We start from the raw sequence: 14,061 nt of genomic DNA, 5'->3' as shown, positions 1-14,061 counted from the left end.
ACAAGAACAACATCCCGCACCTCCAGCACTCCCATGTCCCCAGGGCTGTTCGCAATTGAAATGAAACTTAATAAAACTCTGGAACCGAAATGCTAAGAAGATCCAGCAGATTTTTAAAAAGCACAGCAGTGACATCACTACCCCAATCTGCTTAACAGGTAAAAAAATAAATAACTAAAATTAAAACAACCTGGGAAAATGGAAAAGGACTTAGCTGGTGCTGAAATGACATCAAATCAGGTGCCACCTGGGGGGAAGTGTGTTTATATATATATATAATGGAAAAGGACTTAGCTGGTGCTGAAATGACATCAAATCAGGTGCCACCTGGGGGGAAGTGTGTTTATATATATATATATGGGACTCGGGTGGCGCTGTGGGTAAAACCTCAGTGCCTAGGATTTGCTGGTCGTAAGATCGGCGGTTCGAATCCCCGCGGCGGGGTGAGCTCCCGTCGTTCGGTCCCAGCTCCTGCCCACCTAGCAGTTCGAAAGCACCCTTAAGTGCAAGTAGATAAATAGGTACCGCTTTATAGCGGGAAGGTAAACGGTGTTTCCGTGTGCGGCGCTGGTGCAGCTTCGTCACGCTGGCCACGTGACCCGGAAGTGTCTTCGGACAGCGCTGGCTCCCGGCCTCTTAAGCGAGATGAGCGCGCAACCCTAGAGTCGGACACGACTGGCCCGTACGGGCAGGGGTACCTTTACCTTTACTATATATATATATGTTTGTGTGTGTATGTATGTGTATATATATATGTGTGTGTATATATATATGTGTGTGTATATGTATGTACACACACACACACAAACACACAGGGGAATACCTGAAAAGGTCTCTCACTGCCCTTATTGCCACTCACTTAGCCTTTGAAGGGCAAGTCACCCTCAGAAAGGCTACAGAAGTGAACTTCAGTCACAGTGGTATGGAGGAAGACAGTCTAAGAGATAATCTGGGTTCCAAGCCATGCAGGAGCTTTAAAATGATCAGCACGGGCCACTTTGAACTGAACTCTGAAAGGAATCAGAAGCCAGGGCTTCTTAATGGCTGTGTCTCAATCAAGCAGCTGCTGGCAACAGGGAACGCACTTGGGGCAATTAAAACAGACCTGCCCTAAGCCATATGACACAACCAAGTGCCTCTGAGCCTCTTCTGATGTCACATGCTCCATCTAGCTGCACAAAACAAACTCTGATGCAAGTAAAGTCTAACACAGGGGAAAGCCCAAGGCATTCTGGTAAGGCTGGAACCACCAGACAAAACCAGAAACGCTTCCAAGACCACATCTGGGATTCACACATCAGCTTCACCTCCAACACAGAGATTCAACCTGGCTACTTTTTTTTAAAGTATAGATGACAAACTACATTTTAAAATGTAATATCAGAGGCATCTCGTCATGTAATTATTTTCCCTGGATCCGTTCTGTCTTTTAGGTAAGATACAGTGAAAATAAGAAACTGAATAAAAAATAACCAACCAGGACATTTGTGTAAACAATGGACACTGATCCTAATAGTGCTCTCATGCAACAAACAAGCACTTCTCATGAGGGAGAGTCACAAAATAATTTAAGATGCACAGTGGTATCACATGAAATTCCTGGTTCTGTCTGCTGTCCAGGCAAGATTCTCTCCTTCCTGTAGTATTGGAAGCAGCTCTGCAGGAACTCCATCAGCACTACAGGAGCTTACTTCCAACATCTTTCAATCCTAGTTCATCTTTTTCCTTGTCCTCAGCAAGAAACTAGTCCTCCCGGAGGACTCCCTAACCTTCAGCCCAATCTCACCCATGCCACCCCTCAGATGCTGCTCCAGGAAACACTGGGTGTGAGCCCTGTTTTCACATCAGGGCAAGTCACTCACCTTGCGGGTGTGCAGGTTCTGGCTGTCCGATTTGCAGGGAGCCTGAGATTCCTCACTGCCCCTGCACTTCTGCTTCTTGTGGGTCAGGCGGTCTGGCCCGTCATGCTGCCGCTTGGACTTGCAGGGGAAGCCCTCCTCCACTTCAATGTGGGCCACCCCCTTGAGCTTGGCTTTTGGAGGGCTTCTCGAGGCAGCCCCAGCATGCAGACAAGCGGCAGAGGTGATCAGCACCTCTGGCTCCACTCGTTCCTTCTTCACGTGGCTGAGATCAACCTGGTGCACACTGCGGAGAGGGACTTCTGCCGCCAGCTGATCCCGAGGTGCGTTGCTGCACTTCCAGTCCTTGCGCTTGCTCCCTGGGAGAGGCATCTCAGAGGTCATCCGCACACTTGGCTGGCTAGCTAAGGAAAGGCCGTGAGATAGGTAGGCAGCCAAGACCTGGTTTTTAGGCTTGGCGTCCCCGGGGCACTTGTGGCTACAGCCCTCTGGGGGAGCTTTGGGCTGCGGGGTGGCCTCTGCTGCTGAGTCAGCCTCGAGTCTGTCAGAGTCGTGTTTTGGAATGAGACCCTCGGAACCCCTTGTGTCTGGGAGACTGGTCTGAAGAGCTGGTGAGATGCACAAAGGGCTGGCAGTGTTCAGCAAGGCTGCCTTACAACCCTTGCCCTGAGAGGGAGCTTCGGGGGCTTTCTGGACCACTGCGGAGGACTCTATCAGCTGCACACCAGGGAACATGGCCAGCTCACCTGCACCAACTGGCTTGCAGGGGGCAACTTGATTCGGGCACAGCTGCCCGGCTGCCGAGATGCCGATGGAAAGCAGAGGGCCCTGATGGTAAGGCGACCACCCCAAGGGCAGCAGCTGGGGGCTGGCAGGCTTCCCGTTGACTGAGCACCGAGGGTAAATGCTTCCCTGGCTGGGGCTCCAAATGGCAAGCTCCTTTGAAGGGTGCAACTGAGCCCCTGGGTCACCCCAGGCACGAAGGAGCTGCCTTGCGGGGTCAGGCGGCCCCTCTCCACCACTCTTCTTCCCGGGAGGCAGCCCGCCACTGCGAGGCTCTCCCTGGTCAACAATGGAAATGAGCTCCTGCTTGGCGAGATGGCGGGAGTCCCTGCCAAGGCCGGTGCCAGAATACTTCCCCAGCAGCACGGAAGCTGGGACTGGGTTGGCCACCCCAACGTAGGTGCCTGGGATGGTGCTGATGAGGGTGGTCGAGTTCTTCACCCAGGAGCCCTGCTCCCCATTGCGGAGGAACTCCGGGAAGATGACGAAGGGCGACGTGGTGCCTGGGCCACCAATGGCCTGAGCTACCCACTGAGGCTTGGAGAAGACTGTGGTGAGCAGTGCTTTGCCACTGGTGTGCACCGGGGTCAACACAGGCATCGGGGCCATCTTTCGCTGGCTCGGAGGAGGCAGCTTCTGGTGGTTTGACTTGGCGGAAAGGTCAAGGGGCATCTCGCTGCATTCTGGGGAGACCATCTCATGCTCCAGCTGTGGGGGGGATTTCAGTGGGGAGATGGAGGCCAGGATGCCCAAGGGAAGCTGTTCTGGGCCTGCTGGGCCCCTGGCAAGCACGCTGGTGGCGACTGACAGCGGCACAGTGCTGGCACCTGCCGCTGCCGAGGCAGGCATGCTAGGCAAGAGGTCCGAGCCATCGACAGCAGAGGAGGGTCCAGTGACCGCAGGGGTGCTGCTCTCCCCTGACGGGGCAGGGCAGTTCAGCTGGCTTGTCTCCACAGGGGCCACTTTGGGATCTGCGGCCAAAGGCCTAGCCACAGAGAAGGCATACGGGTAAGAGCAGAGCTCAGAGGGGGAGAGAAGACTAGGCAGGCAGGGGTCTTGTGGGAAGGAGGGCATGACAGGCAGGGCAAGGGCAGAAGGGACCCCGAGCAGGCTCGGAAGAGGTGGGAGGTAAACCAGGGGCTGGCTGGGGGTGAGGACTGCTCGGGGTGGGAAGGAGAGGGCCATTTTTTGCATAGCAAGGGCCTGAGAAGTGGAGAAACAGGTGCTTTTCAAGGTGAAGGTGGCTGGGGCAGAGGTCAAAGTGCTGCAGCTGTTGGTGGCCATGGTGGTGGCAGCCTTTGTGGCAGCTGTAAGGGTTGTGCCAGCAGCTGCGGTGCTCTTCTCCTTCCCTGGATGCTCGCTCTCCAGAGCCTTTGGGAAAGCAGGGGAGACCTCTGCCGCCTCCTTAGCAGACAGCCGTGCACCGTCCGGGCTGCCACTGCTCTCTGGCCTAGTGAGTCCACCCTCCCTAACTTTGCCTGGGTTGGCATCGCTGCCCTTCAAGGCCTTCTCAGCACAGTCTGGCTCGCAGGGCTGCTCCTTAAGTGTAGGTTCGAGTTCCTCTTCCATGGTGCCCTCTGCCTCAAACCCTTGGGCACTTCCGCCGCTACTCGAGACTGCCGTGTGCTCCACCTGCAGCAATGAGGGAAGGCAATTGCATTAATACCATTATTGTATAAGCACAATGCTGGTGTTTCACATGCAAATTATATCAGGAATCCTAAAACAGGTTAGAAATGAGTTTTATTGTCTCCACGTTGCTAGGGAGCCAAGGCAGAGTGACTTGCCTAAGGGTACCTAGAATCAACAAGGGTGATCCACACCTCCACCTGGCACGCTGGGTGAGACCCTACCTACCTTCAGACTGTCTCATCAAAGTAGTGTGTGCCCTGGTTATCTCCCGCTTGGACTACTGCAATGCGCTCTACATGGGGCTACCTTTGAAGGTGACTCAGAAACTACAACTAATCCAGAATGCAGCAGCTAGACTGGTGATTGGGAGTAGCTGCTGGGACCGTATAACACCAATCCTAAAGGATCTTCACTGGCTCCCAGTGCGTTTCCCAGTACAATTCAAAGTATTGGTGTTGACTTTAAAGCCCTAAATGGCCTTGGTCCAATATACCTGAAGGAGCGTCTCCTCCCTCATCATTCAGCCTGGACACTGAGGTCCTCCTCTGAGGGTCTTCTGGTGGTTCCCTCACTGTGAGAAGCAAAGTTACAGGGAACCAGGCAAAGGGCCTTCTCTGTAGTTGGGGCCGCCCTGTGGAATGCCCTCTCATCAGATGTAAACCGAAAGTAACTTCACACACAAAGAACATTCCCCGTATGTGAACAAAACACACCTCCCAGTGGGCAGGACGACACATAGAACTATTAACCCTGTAAGCTCTGATTCTCCTCACACTCCCTCTCATTCTGTACACTGGGGGAACTGTAAGTACAACCACTTACCCCAAACACAACCCTTCACAGAACTCCCCATGACGCTGGAAGCTCAAAGGTTTAGTAAACCCATCTGCCAGATTCTCCTGACTTGGACAGTACTTCAGCTTCACCAAGCCTGTCTGGACACTCTGACACACATTCTGGAAACGTATGTCCAAATGTTTGGTTCTGGACTTAAACTGTCCAGACTCTGCCAACTTCAAACAGCATTGATTGTTCTCCCAAACAGTGATGGGCAGGCAACAATCCCCACAGATCTCTTAGACCAAACACCGGTAAAATTCTAGTTCCCTACAGAGTTCTGACGGCACACTGAACTCAGCTTCAGTAGAGGAAAGTGCAATAAGACTTTGCTTTTAGGACTTCCACCCAACTAGAGATTCCCCAAACTTCACTACCATCCCAGACACCGATTTCCTGTCTCCAAGATTTGCCCAATCGCTGTCAGTCCAGCACGTGAGCTGTGCTTCACCCTCAGCTGACAGTCTGAGACAGAAATCTTTGGTATTTTGCAGGTAACGCAGCACCCACTTGATACCATTCCAGGCACTCACACTTGGCTTTGTAGCCTCCCTGCTGAGCAGATTGGTAGCAAATGCTATGTCTGGTCTGCTCCACTGGGAGAGATAAAGCAAACTATCCAGAGCTGACTGAAAGATCTCAGCGTTTTCAAACTCAGCACATTCCCCAAGCGGACTGTCTTTCACGTAGCTTGTCTCCATGGGTGTTCTGACCCCTGCACATTCAGACATCCTGAACTTCTCAAGCAACTTCTCAATCTTGCCTTTCTGACTGAACAAAAAGCTTCCATCCTCAGACCTATCTATCTGGACACCTAGGTAAACCTTCACTGGATCAAGGTTTTTGAGCTTAAACCTTGCACCTGTTTCCCTGTCTGTGCCACATGGACGATGTCATCCAGAAACACCAAGACCAGCTCCTGTGTCTCTCCTGACCCTTTCAGGTACAGGCAGCTGTCTGCCAGCCTTCTCTGGCAACCCATGCTCTGCAGAGCATCATTCAGGCACATGTTCCAATTACTGGCTGATTGTTTCAAGCCATAAATGGACTTGTGTAACTTCCACACTACATCTGGCTCATTGCCCTCAAACCCTGGAGGAGGTAGCATGTACAGATCCTCCTTCAGGTCTGAGTTCAAATAAGCAACATCCACATCAAAGTGATCCACATGATGACCTCTTTGTGCAGCTACTGTTAAAAGCATGCACAGTTTCACTCCGGGAAGTAGGAGCATACACTTCACTGTAATGCAGCCCCTTCTGCTGCGTGAACCCTCTGGCCACTAGCCTAGCCTTGTACTGTGGTTCTCCAGTCGCTGTGGGTTTAATCCTGTAAACCCAGCGACAGCTCACGGCCTGCTTGCCTGCTGGCAGCTTCGTGGTGGAGAACACACCTAAAGACCTCATTGAGTTCAACTCCTTTCCCATTGCCTCTTGCCATTTCCTGGCTTCTGCTTCAGGCAACTGTTGAACTTCCTCAAAACTCTCTGGTTCACACTGCACCAAACCAACCCACACACTAATGACCTCAAACCTCTCGGGTGACTTACCTTTAGTAGTGTGTGTGGAACGCCTTAGCACTACTTCAGGTGCCTCCTCTGACCCACTGGGGCCAGGTAGTGTAGTGCGTCCTTGTCATCAGAAGACTCCACCTCAGACTTACCGCGTCTTCTGAACTTCTGCACTGGACTGGTGGGAGATGAAGGTGCACTCTGAGGTTCTTTTTTAATAGCCTGTGGAGATGTCCTTCCCTGTTCCTGCTCCTGGTCAGGGACCAGATCCTCAGCAGCAGGTTCAGTATCTACCTCTCCCTCCTCAGCAGAGTCAAACAGACTCTCTGAGAGAATGTCAGGATTCCCATGGATGCGTGTCCACCCACTCTGCTCACAGAACTCAGCACTCCTGCTGACTAGAACCCTTGACTGATTGCCTTCTGGATAGGCAAATCTCCACCCCTTAGTCCCTGGTTCATACCCACAAAAGATCATTTTCCAAGACCTTGGGCCACCCTTCCTGCATTGGGCCTTTGGCACAAGAACCCAAGCCTTGCACCCAAACAAATGGAAAAAATGCACCTTGGGCTTCTTACTGTGCAGCAGGAAATAGGGCATGTTCCCTACAACAGAACTGTATGAGCGGTTCAGCGTGAAGCTTGCAACTTTCCACGCTTCCCCCCAAAAGCGCTGTGGCAACCCTGAGTCAAACAGCATGGCTTCTGCCACTTCCTGCAGTGTTCTGTTCCGACGTTCTGCAATCCCGTTCTCCTGTGGAGAATTTGCGACTGTCAACCTGTGGCGTATCCCTTTCTGGCGAAAGAAACCCTGCAAAGCAGACCCAGTGAATTCCCCACCGCGATCTGATTGAAAACTACACACCCTCAGGGGGAATTGTAGTTCCACTGCAGTGATCCACTCTTTTACCATGTTGGCAGCTTCACTCTTGTCCTTAAGACAACCAACCATTTCGGGGAAAATCATCAATCAGAGTGAGAGCAAACCTAGCTCCGCCCAGACTTGCAACTGGCATAGGGCACATAAATCTGCATGGACCAGCTCAAAAGGTTTTGTGGTTACCCTGTCAGAGGTAGGAATAAGTGCACGTTTTAACCTTAGCTTTCTTGCAAGCTCTTCAACCCAGGAACTTATCACATGCCTTTATTTTGCATCCCTCAGTGCATTCTGGCAGCTTCTTGACATACCCCCAATTGCTGTGCGACATTCTCCTGTGCCACAAATGCTGACACATATCGTGAGTGGAAACGTTAGCACACTGGGCTTGTGCTGTCTCAGTGTCACCCTTACGTGCTTGAGGTGTTTCCAGAACAAAGAGCCTTGTTCTGACATTCAACACTAACCAGGTGCTTCCCACCCCTGGAAATAGAACAGACATCATTTTCAAATCTAACCTTATAGCCATCTGTAACAAGAGAAGAAACAGACAGCAGACAACATTGCATTCCTGGCACAACATAGGCTTCCAGTTCCGCCTGTAAAAAAGGAACAAAGGTATTTCCAACAGTCATTAGCTGACTCTGCGACCCATCTGCAAGTGTGACTGCTTTTCCAGTCGAAACAGCTCTGCAGTTCCACATTCGGCCACCAGAGAGCAGCAGATGATGACTGGCACCACTGTCGATGATCCAGCGCAGCATGCTGACCTCACTGGAGCTGTCTATCACCATCGCCATAGATGCAGCAAGATGATGTGAAGTGCTGTCTCTCTCACTTCCTCTGTCACGTCCTCTCCTCGCGTTCCCACGCTGGGCACCCCCTCTTATCTGGTTGCCATGGGAAACGGCCTTGGAGGCATCCTGTGCAGATTCCTTTGCTCTCCTTGGACACTCTCGATGCAGGTGTCGATCAGAGCCGCAAACAAAGCAATGACACGTTGAAAAAGCTTTGACTGTGTTTTCTGCCTTTACTGCTCCCTCACTCCTGGCGGCAGCTCTCCTTGAGGCTGTCCTGCTTCTGGGGATGTGGCCTTTGGCTCCCGCTGTGGTTCCATGATGAACCCTCTCCAGTTCCTGCCAAACAGCCTGGGTGTTTCCAAGACCCTCAACAACTGGCAACTGTGACCCATCCAGACTGAGCACTATAGATGCCAGGGCTCTCTGGTCCCTCCTCTGTGAGGCATTTGCCGCTGCAACTGCTGCTGCTCCAGCTCCGTCTCCAGCCTGAAGCGGAGCTGCCTCCCACAGACCTTTGGCTGTAAGCCAGGATTTCCGGGACCATTCCTCCCAGTTATGTCCATTGAGTCTCTCAAAAGGGACTGTGTAGGACTCTTGGCCTTCCGCCATCTTCTCCCCCAGGGCTTAGCGTACTCATGTTCCAGTAGCTCCTGGCACCCAATTCTGAAGACGAGGCCTTCACCAGTGAGCTCCACTGCCTTAGGCAGGATCTCCAGCTGGACCTCCTGCTCCCCCCCCCCACAGGCACGACGTGGCTGAATCCATAACCTGTTGTGTTATGCAGGCAACTGCCACAACCTGTGATGATTTCTGGATGTCCTGTACGCTTCCTTGTGCTTCTGGACTTTCCCCAGCTTCGAGCAGAGTATCGCAAACAGTGGAGTGTGCTTGTGTGGGTGCAAAAATAACAGTCCGTACGCAGGCTTCTTTCTAATCTAAAGAAGCTTTAATGTACAGCATAGCAAATAAATCATCCAGGAGAAAGAGCAGGCATCCTCCCTTTTGTCAGCGAAAACCGAAAGTAACTTCACACACAAAGAACATTCCCCATATGTGAACAAAACACACCTCCCAGTGGGCAGGACGACACATAGAACTATTAACCCTGTAAGCTCTGATTCTCCTCACAATATCTGATCACTTGGGGATAGAATGCCTCAGCATGCGGAGGTTCCATTTAGCTATCCTGGCTTAAGAAACAGGAATATCCTTTTGTACCAGATTCAGATGACTGGCCCATCTAGCCCAATACTGTCTTCTTTGACTGGCAGCAGCTTCCCAGGGTCTCAGGCCTTCCTAGAACCTGCAACCTGATCCTCTGGAGTTGATGTGGAATGAACCTGGGTCTATACACACGCAAAGCAGTTGCTCTACCTCTTGGTCAGGGGGTAAACAGCCATTAACAAATCTCTCCTTCTCCTCCATGAATGTGCATAACACCCTTTATATAAAAAAGTCACCCAAGTCCATGGCCATCAGTCCACCCTGTGGCAGCCCATTCCATTTGAGCTGGCCAGATAATTAGCCACCTAGGCCCTCTGTATCTCAGCAAGTGTCAAAGCCTCCTCCCTTAGGTACAGCCACTAATACCAGCTGCCCTTACCTTAGAAAAGCTGCTGCCAGTGCAGGAGTCAGGGGAGCCCAGATGCTGGGAGTTGCTGGTGTTGGATTCTTCATCAGAAAGTGGGGCTCTCCTGTTGCAGAAAGAAGAGAAAGAACAGTGAAGCTGAGAAACAATCTCCCAAGCCTGCAAGACCCAAAGCACCCCCACCCCACTTTTGGGGGTATCTCTTGTTAGCAGATGCACGTAGGCAGGGGGCTTCGTCAGCTAGATGCAGTTCATGAGTCATACACAGCTCACGCTTGTCCTAAAGGATGTGCAAGCAAGGCAAGGTTGGCTTCCCAACCTTCAGCAGTGGGCCTGTGTAACTTAAGAGAAATTCAGAATCACTGAATGCTTCAGTCTTGATCGCCAGGTGTTGCTGGACTAAAACTCCCATCATGCAGAACCAGTTTAGCCAAGAGTCAGGGATGATGGGAGCCGTAGTCCTGCAACTCCAGGGAAGCCAAGGTTGAAGAACACTAACAAAGCCATAACAAGGGACAAACACCAGCTCCCTCCCAAGACCTTTTACTACCTGTTTGCCTTGATTCGTGTGGCGCCCACTCCTAAATCTATGCTGTTTTGGGTCCAGGGCTGCAGCTTCCCAAACTTTACCACCAAGGACGATGGAAGTAAACTTGTGAAGTAGCAGGGGAGATTGTAGCCAAAGTTAGTGGGGGGGGGGGAAGAAGAGTCCAAGAATCTTGATGATGAAAGAAGAGATCCCTTCCATCCACCTTCCCCCCTGAGATCCCTCACCTCAAGCTTCCCAGACTTTCCACAAATTCTCTCATATCTCAACCATGGAGAAAACCAGCATCAAATACCCCACATTACCCACTTGGCCTGACCTCAATCCCCTACTCTACTTAAGAGTGCTGAGTGGAAAGCCTGGCCATGCTTTTAGAAAGTAATCTTTCTTTCCCTCCACCCCAACATTTTTTGGGGAGGTAGAGCAGCACTATCTCTTCAAAAACATGTGGTTAATGGTGGTGCTGTCAGCTAATTTCAGGCTGCATATATGCTATAAATTTAAAGCACATGACTTTCTTCTAAGAATCCTGGGAGCTGTAGTCTACGCCTCACAAAGCTGCAATTCTTAGCTACTAAAAACAACCTACAGTTCCCAGGATCCTTTGGGGGAAATCGTATGCTTCAAATGAGCTTTAGATTTATGATTTATGATCTTGAAACACTGGTCTTGCTGGGGGCAGCAGGGAACTTTTGCTAGTTATTATGTCCATTACATCACTTCAAAAATGTGGAAAGCCAGTCCTGCTGCATTTGGGACCCCTCCTGCTCCTTTTGCTAAGGAGTGGGGCTCTGGACATGCATCTCCAAACCCTGCCCTGATAGCACCACTGCATGCTAGAGACTCAGAGAGGTGCCTGTGATCATGTAGGAGTGATTTGTCCCACTTTGCCTCTGCTGGTGATGCATACGGCTACAGGTGAAATGTCATACATCTTGCAAAAATTAAAAGGATCCAGCAAAGCTTCTCCATTCAAACCTGATACATTGAAAGTTTCTGATTTTAGCTTAAAAACTACCATCCTAATATAGATCTCGCAATATTGAGTACTACTTGGCCAAATTCATACTTTAAATTAATGATGATAATGATAATAATAATAACAACATATTATTATTATTCAATGTACCACTTAATGACAAAAAAGGCTCGATACCATGTGATGCAGTGGTTAGAGCAGACTAGGAAAGGAGAGACCCAGGTTCAAACCCCCACTCAGCCATGAGGCTCCCTGGGTGCCTTTGGGCTGATCACTCTCTTTCAAAGTAGCCTACCTCACAGGGTTGTTGTGGGAATAAACAACGGGGGAGAGAAGAACCACAAGTTATTTGGAGGAAAGGATAAAACTTTCATTATTATTAAACAACAAAGCCACACACTTCCAGCAAAAAAGAGAGAGTTAAAATAATTAACAGAGATCATAAAATGTACTGGCTGGTGCTGATCTGAGCCATAGTCAGCACATCTGGTGGGTACCAAGATAGCTACTTTAAAGCAGTAGTCTTCCAGCTTTTTCAGACCCAGGAACTTCCTTTAGCTCAATCATACATATCCTGACCCATTTATTATTTTTCTTACCATATATTTGTATGGTTGTAGAGCTACTGTTTTGACCCACTGTAGATAAGTAGCGGGTGGTGCAACAGTTTAAAGCTGATGTCTGGTGCCGGGAACTTGTGGGAACTTGTGTCCCTGCAGATGTTGCTGGACTGCAACTCCCAGAAGCCCCCAGGCAACAATCAGGAATGGTGGGAGTTGTAGCCCAGCAAAGTCTGGAGGGCCACAGGTTCCCCAGCCCCACCCCCAAGTCTCTTTGGCTAAAACACCCTACAAATTAAGTCAGCTGAACTGCATTTCTGCAAACTGGAGGACACCCCTTTTCCCAGCATCCTCTAACAAGGAATCCAACACCTCATACACACCAGCTGCCCAACCTCTTCCCTCCTGGCCTGTGGAGGCCACGCGCACCTCACCTCTCTTTGCTGAGGCCACACATGCGAATCCACTCAGCGCCAGTCCAGTTGTGCACCCCGCTGTAGAGAGGCGCTGCAGAGATCATGACAGCAGCTCAGTGCCAGCCAGTCTCAATCCTGTCACGGGCTCTGCCTATTGAAAAACAACAACAACGAAACACAAAGCATTAGGGCCAGATTTGACAGTTGCTGTTTTCAGCTTCTAAGGGGCAGTTCAGACAGATAAAGAGCAGGGGGGCAGTCACACTGACCCTTGGCTAAGGTGAGGTGCTGCCATGCACAAAGTTATGCTGGAGGCAAGGGCATCTGCAGAAATGTTTTTGGGAAGGTGGAGCTAAACCACCAAAAAGGGGAAAGCAAGCTAACCTCTCTGCCGCACAAAATGAGAATAATTACCGTACTTCTTGTACTTTTTTGCCTCGTATCTCAGGCTTGAAACTTAGCTTGTTTAAAATGAAAAGCGGGGAATCTGGGAGTTATGGTTCATGGGGTGCAGGGTTGTCTCCTTTCTGGATGCCTATGGCTGGAGGAAGCATGGAACACTGCAGGAGAAGAAGTGCAAAAGGCAAAGGCACGCACGTCAGCTTGAAATTCCTTGAACTGAGTTCTGTTCAGATAAAGAGTCATTTCCTCTCCGCACTGCCACGCAATTAATTGCAAAGCAATTCTCAGTACAGATATGCAAGACATGAGCTGTCAAATTTCCAGAGTGGGGCCACAGTGGGAAGACCATACAGGGATTGTGGGAAACCCAAAGAGGGGAGTACTGTAACTTCTCATCATGAGAAGTTAGTAGAAAACACAACACCAAGGGGAAATTCAAAGTCACTAGGAAGCTGTGTGGTGTAGTGGTAAGAGCTTGAGACAAAGGAGACCCAAGTCCAAATCCCTTGGGCCCATCGTCATGTATTAACCTAACCTACCTAACAGGGTTGTTGTGAGGAAAAAAATTGGGCAGGGAGGAGCATCATCTATGCCACCTAGATCTCCTTGGAGGAAAGATGGGGGTTGAATGCAGTATATGAAATAAAGGGGGGGGGGAGAGAGAGATGAGGGAAGCAAGTGTGAACTCTTTCTCCCATGTTGTTTCATGCACCGTATCAGTGCTTTATATGGTTATCAGAGATCTTGCAGATGTATGGGGGACTTAACAAGCAAATTTCATGGGATATTGAGGGCAAGAAGAAAGCAAAGTACCATACAAAATGGGAGGCGGGACTGGGGGAGAAGCAGAGAGCACAGATGGGACAGGATCTCCGTGCACGAAACATGCCAAAAGCAGAGGCCAAGGCTGCACGGGCAGCCATGTGTTTGCCGAAAGCGCAAAGAAGGACGGGGGTCAATGGCAGAGGCACGAAGGCCCCTGAAGGATGCAGCAACAGAAACGGACATTGTTGAGTGCATTTTTATTTTATTTTTTGTTCCCAGGGAGGATGTGGGATGTGAGCCAGACAGAACCATTCCCAGGGAGCAGAGAAAAGGGGAGAGCAGGAAAATAGAGAGAGAGACTCCAAGCTAGGCAGTACAAGTGCAAGTTCCCAAGGAACTACGAGGAGTTCCCTTCTGGGCAGGCAGCACGTAGGGAGGTGCCAAGTGCAGAGAGAATTCCACAAAGGAATTTGCAGAAGTGCCCTCGACCAACCCCACTGAGAAGTC

At 50.5% G+C, this 14,061-nt stretch overlaps 1 protein-coding gene across 1 annotated transcript in view; it reads right to left on the bottom strand.

Annotated features, from left to right (window-relative positions):
• LOC310753865 (BCL-6 corepressor-like protein 1) overlaps nucleotides 1–13,408 on the bottom strand; it is a 68,482-nt gene extending 55,074 nt beyond the window's left edge. The window contains exons 1-3 of the mRNA XM_083595233.1: nucleotides 12,406–13,408; nucleotides 9,901–9,991; nucleotides 1,863–4,274 (exon numbers count right to left, since the gene is read on the bottom strand). Coding sequence (XP_083451359.1) covers nucleotides 1,863–4,274; nucleotides 9,901–9,991; nucleotides 12,406–12,491 — 2,589 coding nt within the window. The 5' untranslated portion in view covers nucleotides 12,492–13,408. The remainder of the gene's footprint in view (nucleotides 1–1,862; nucleotides 4,275–9,900; nucleotides 9,992–12,405) is intronic.
• Between the last annotated feature and the right edge of the window lie 653 nt (nucleotides 13,409–14,061).

Source organism: Podarcis filfolensis (assembly GCF_964270895.1).
Source record: "Podarcis filfolensis genome assembly, chromosome: W".
Lineage (NCBI taxonomy): Eukaryota > Metazoa > Chordata > Lepidosauria > Squamata > Lacertidae > Podarcis > Podarcis filfolensis.
This window is presented reverse-complemented; position numbering and strand designations above follow the sequence as displayed.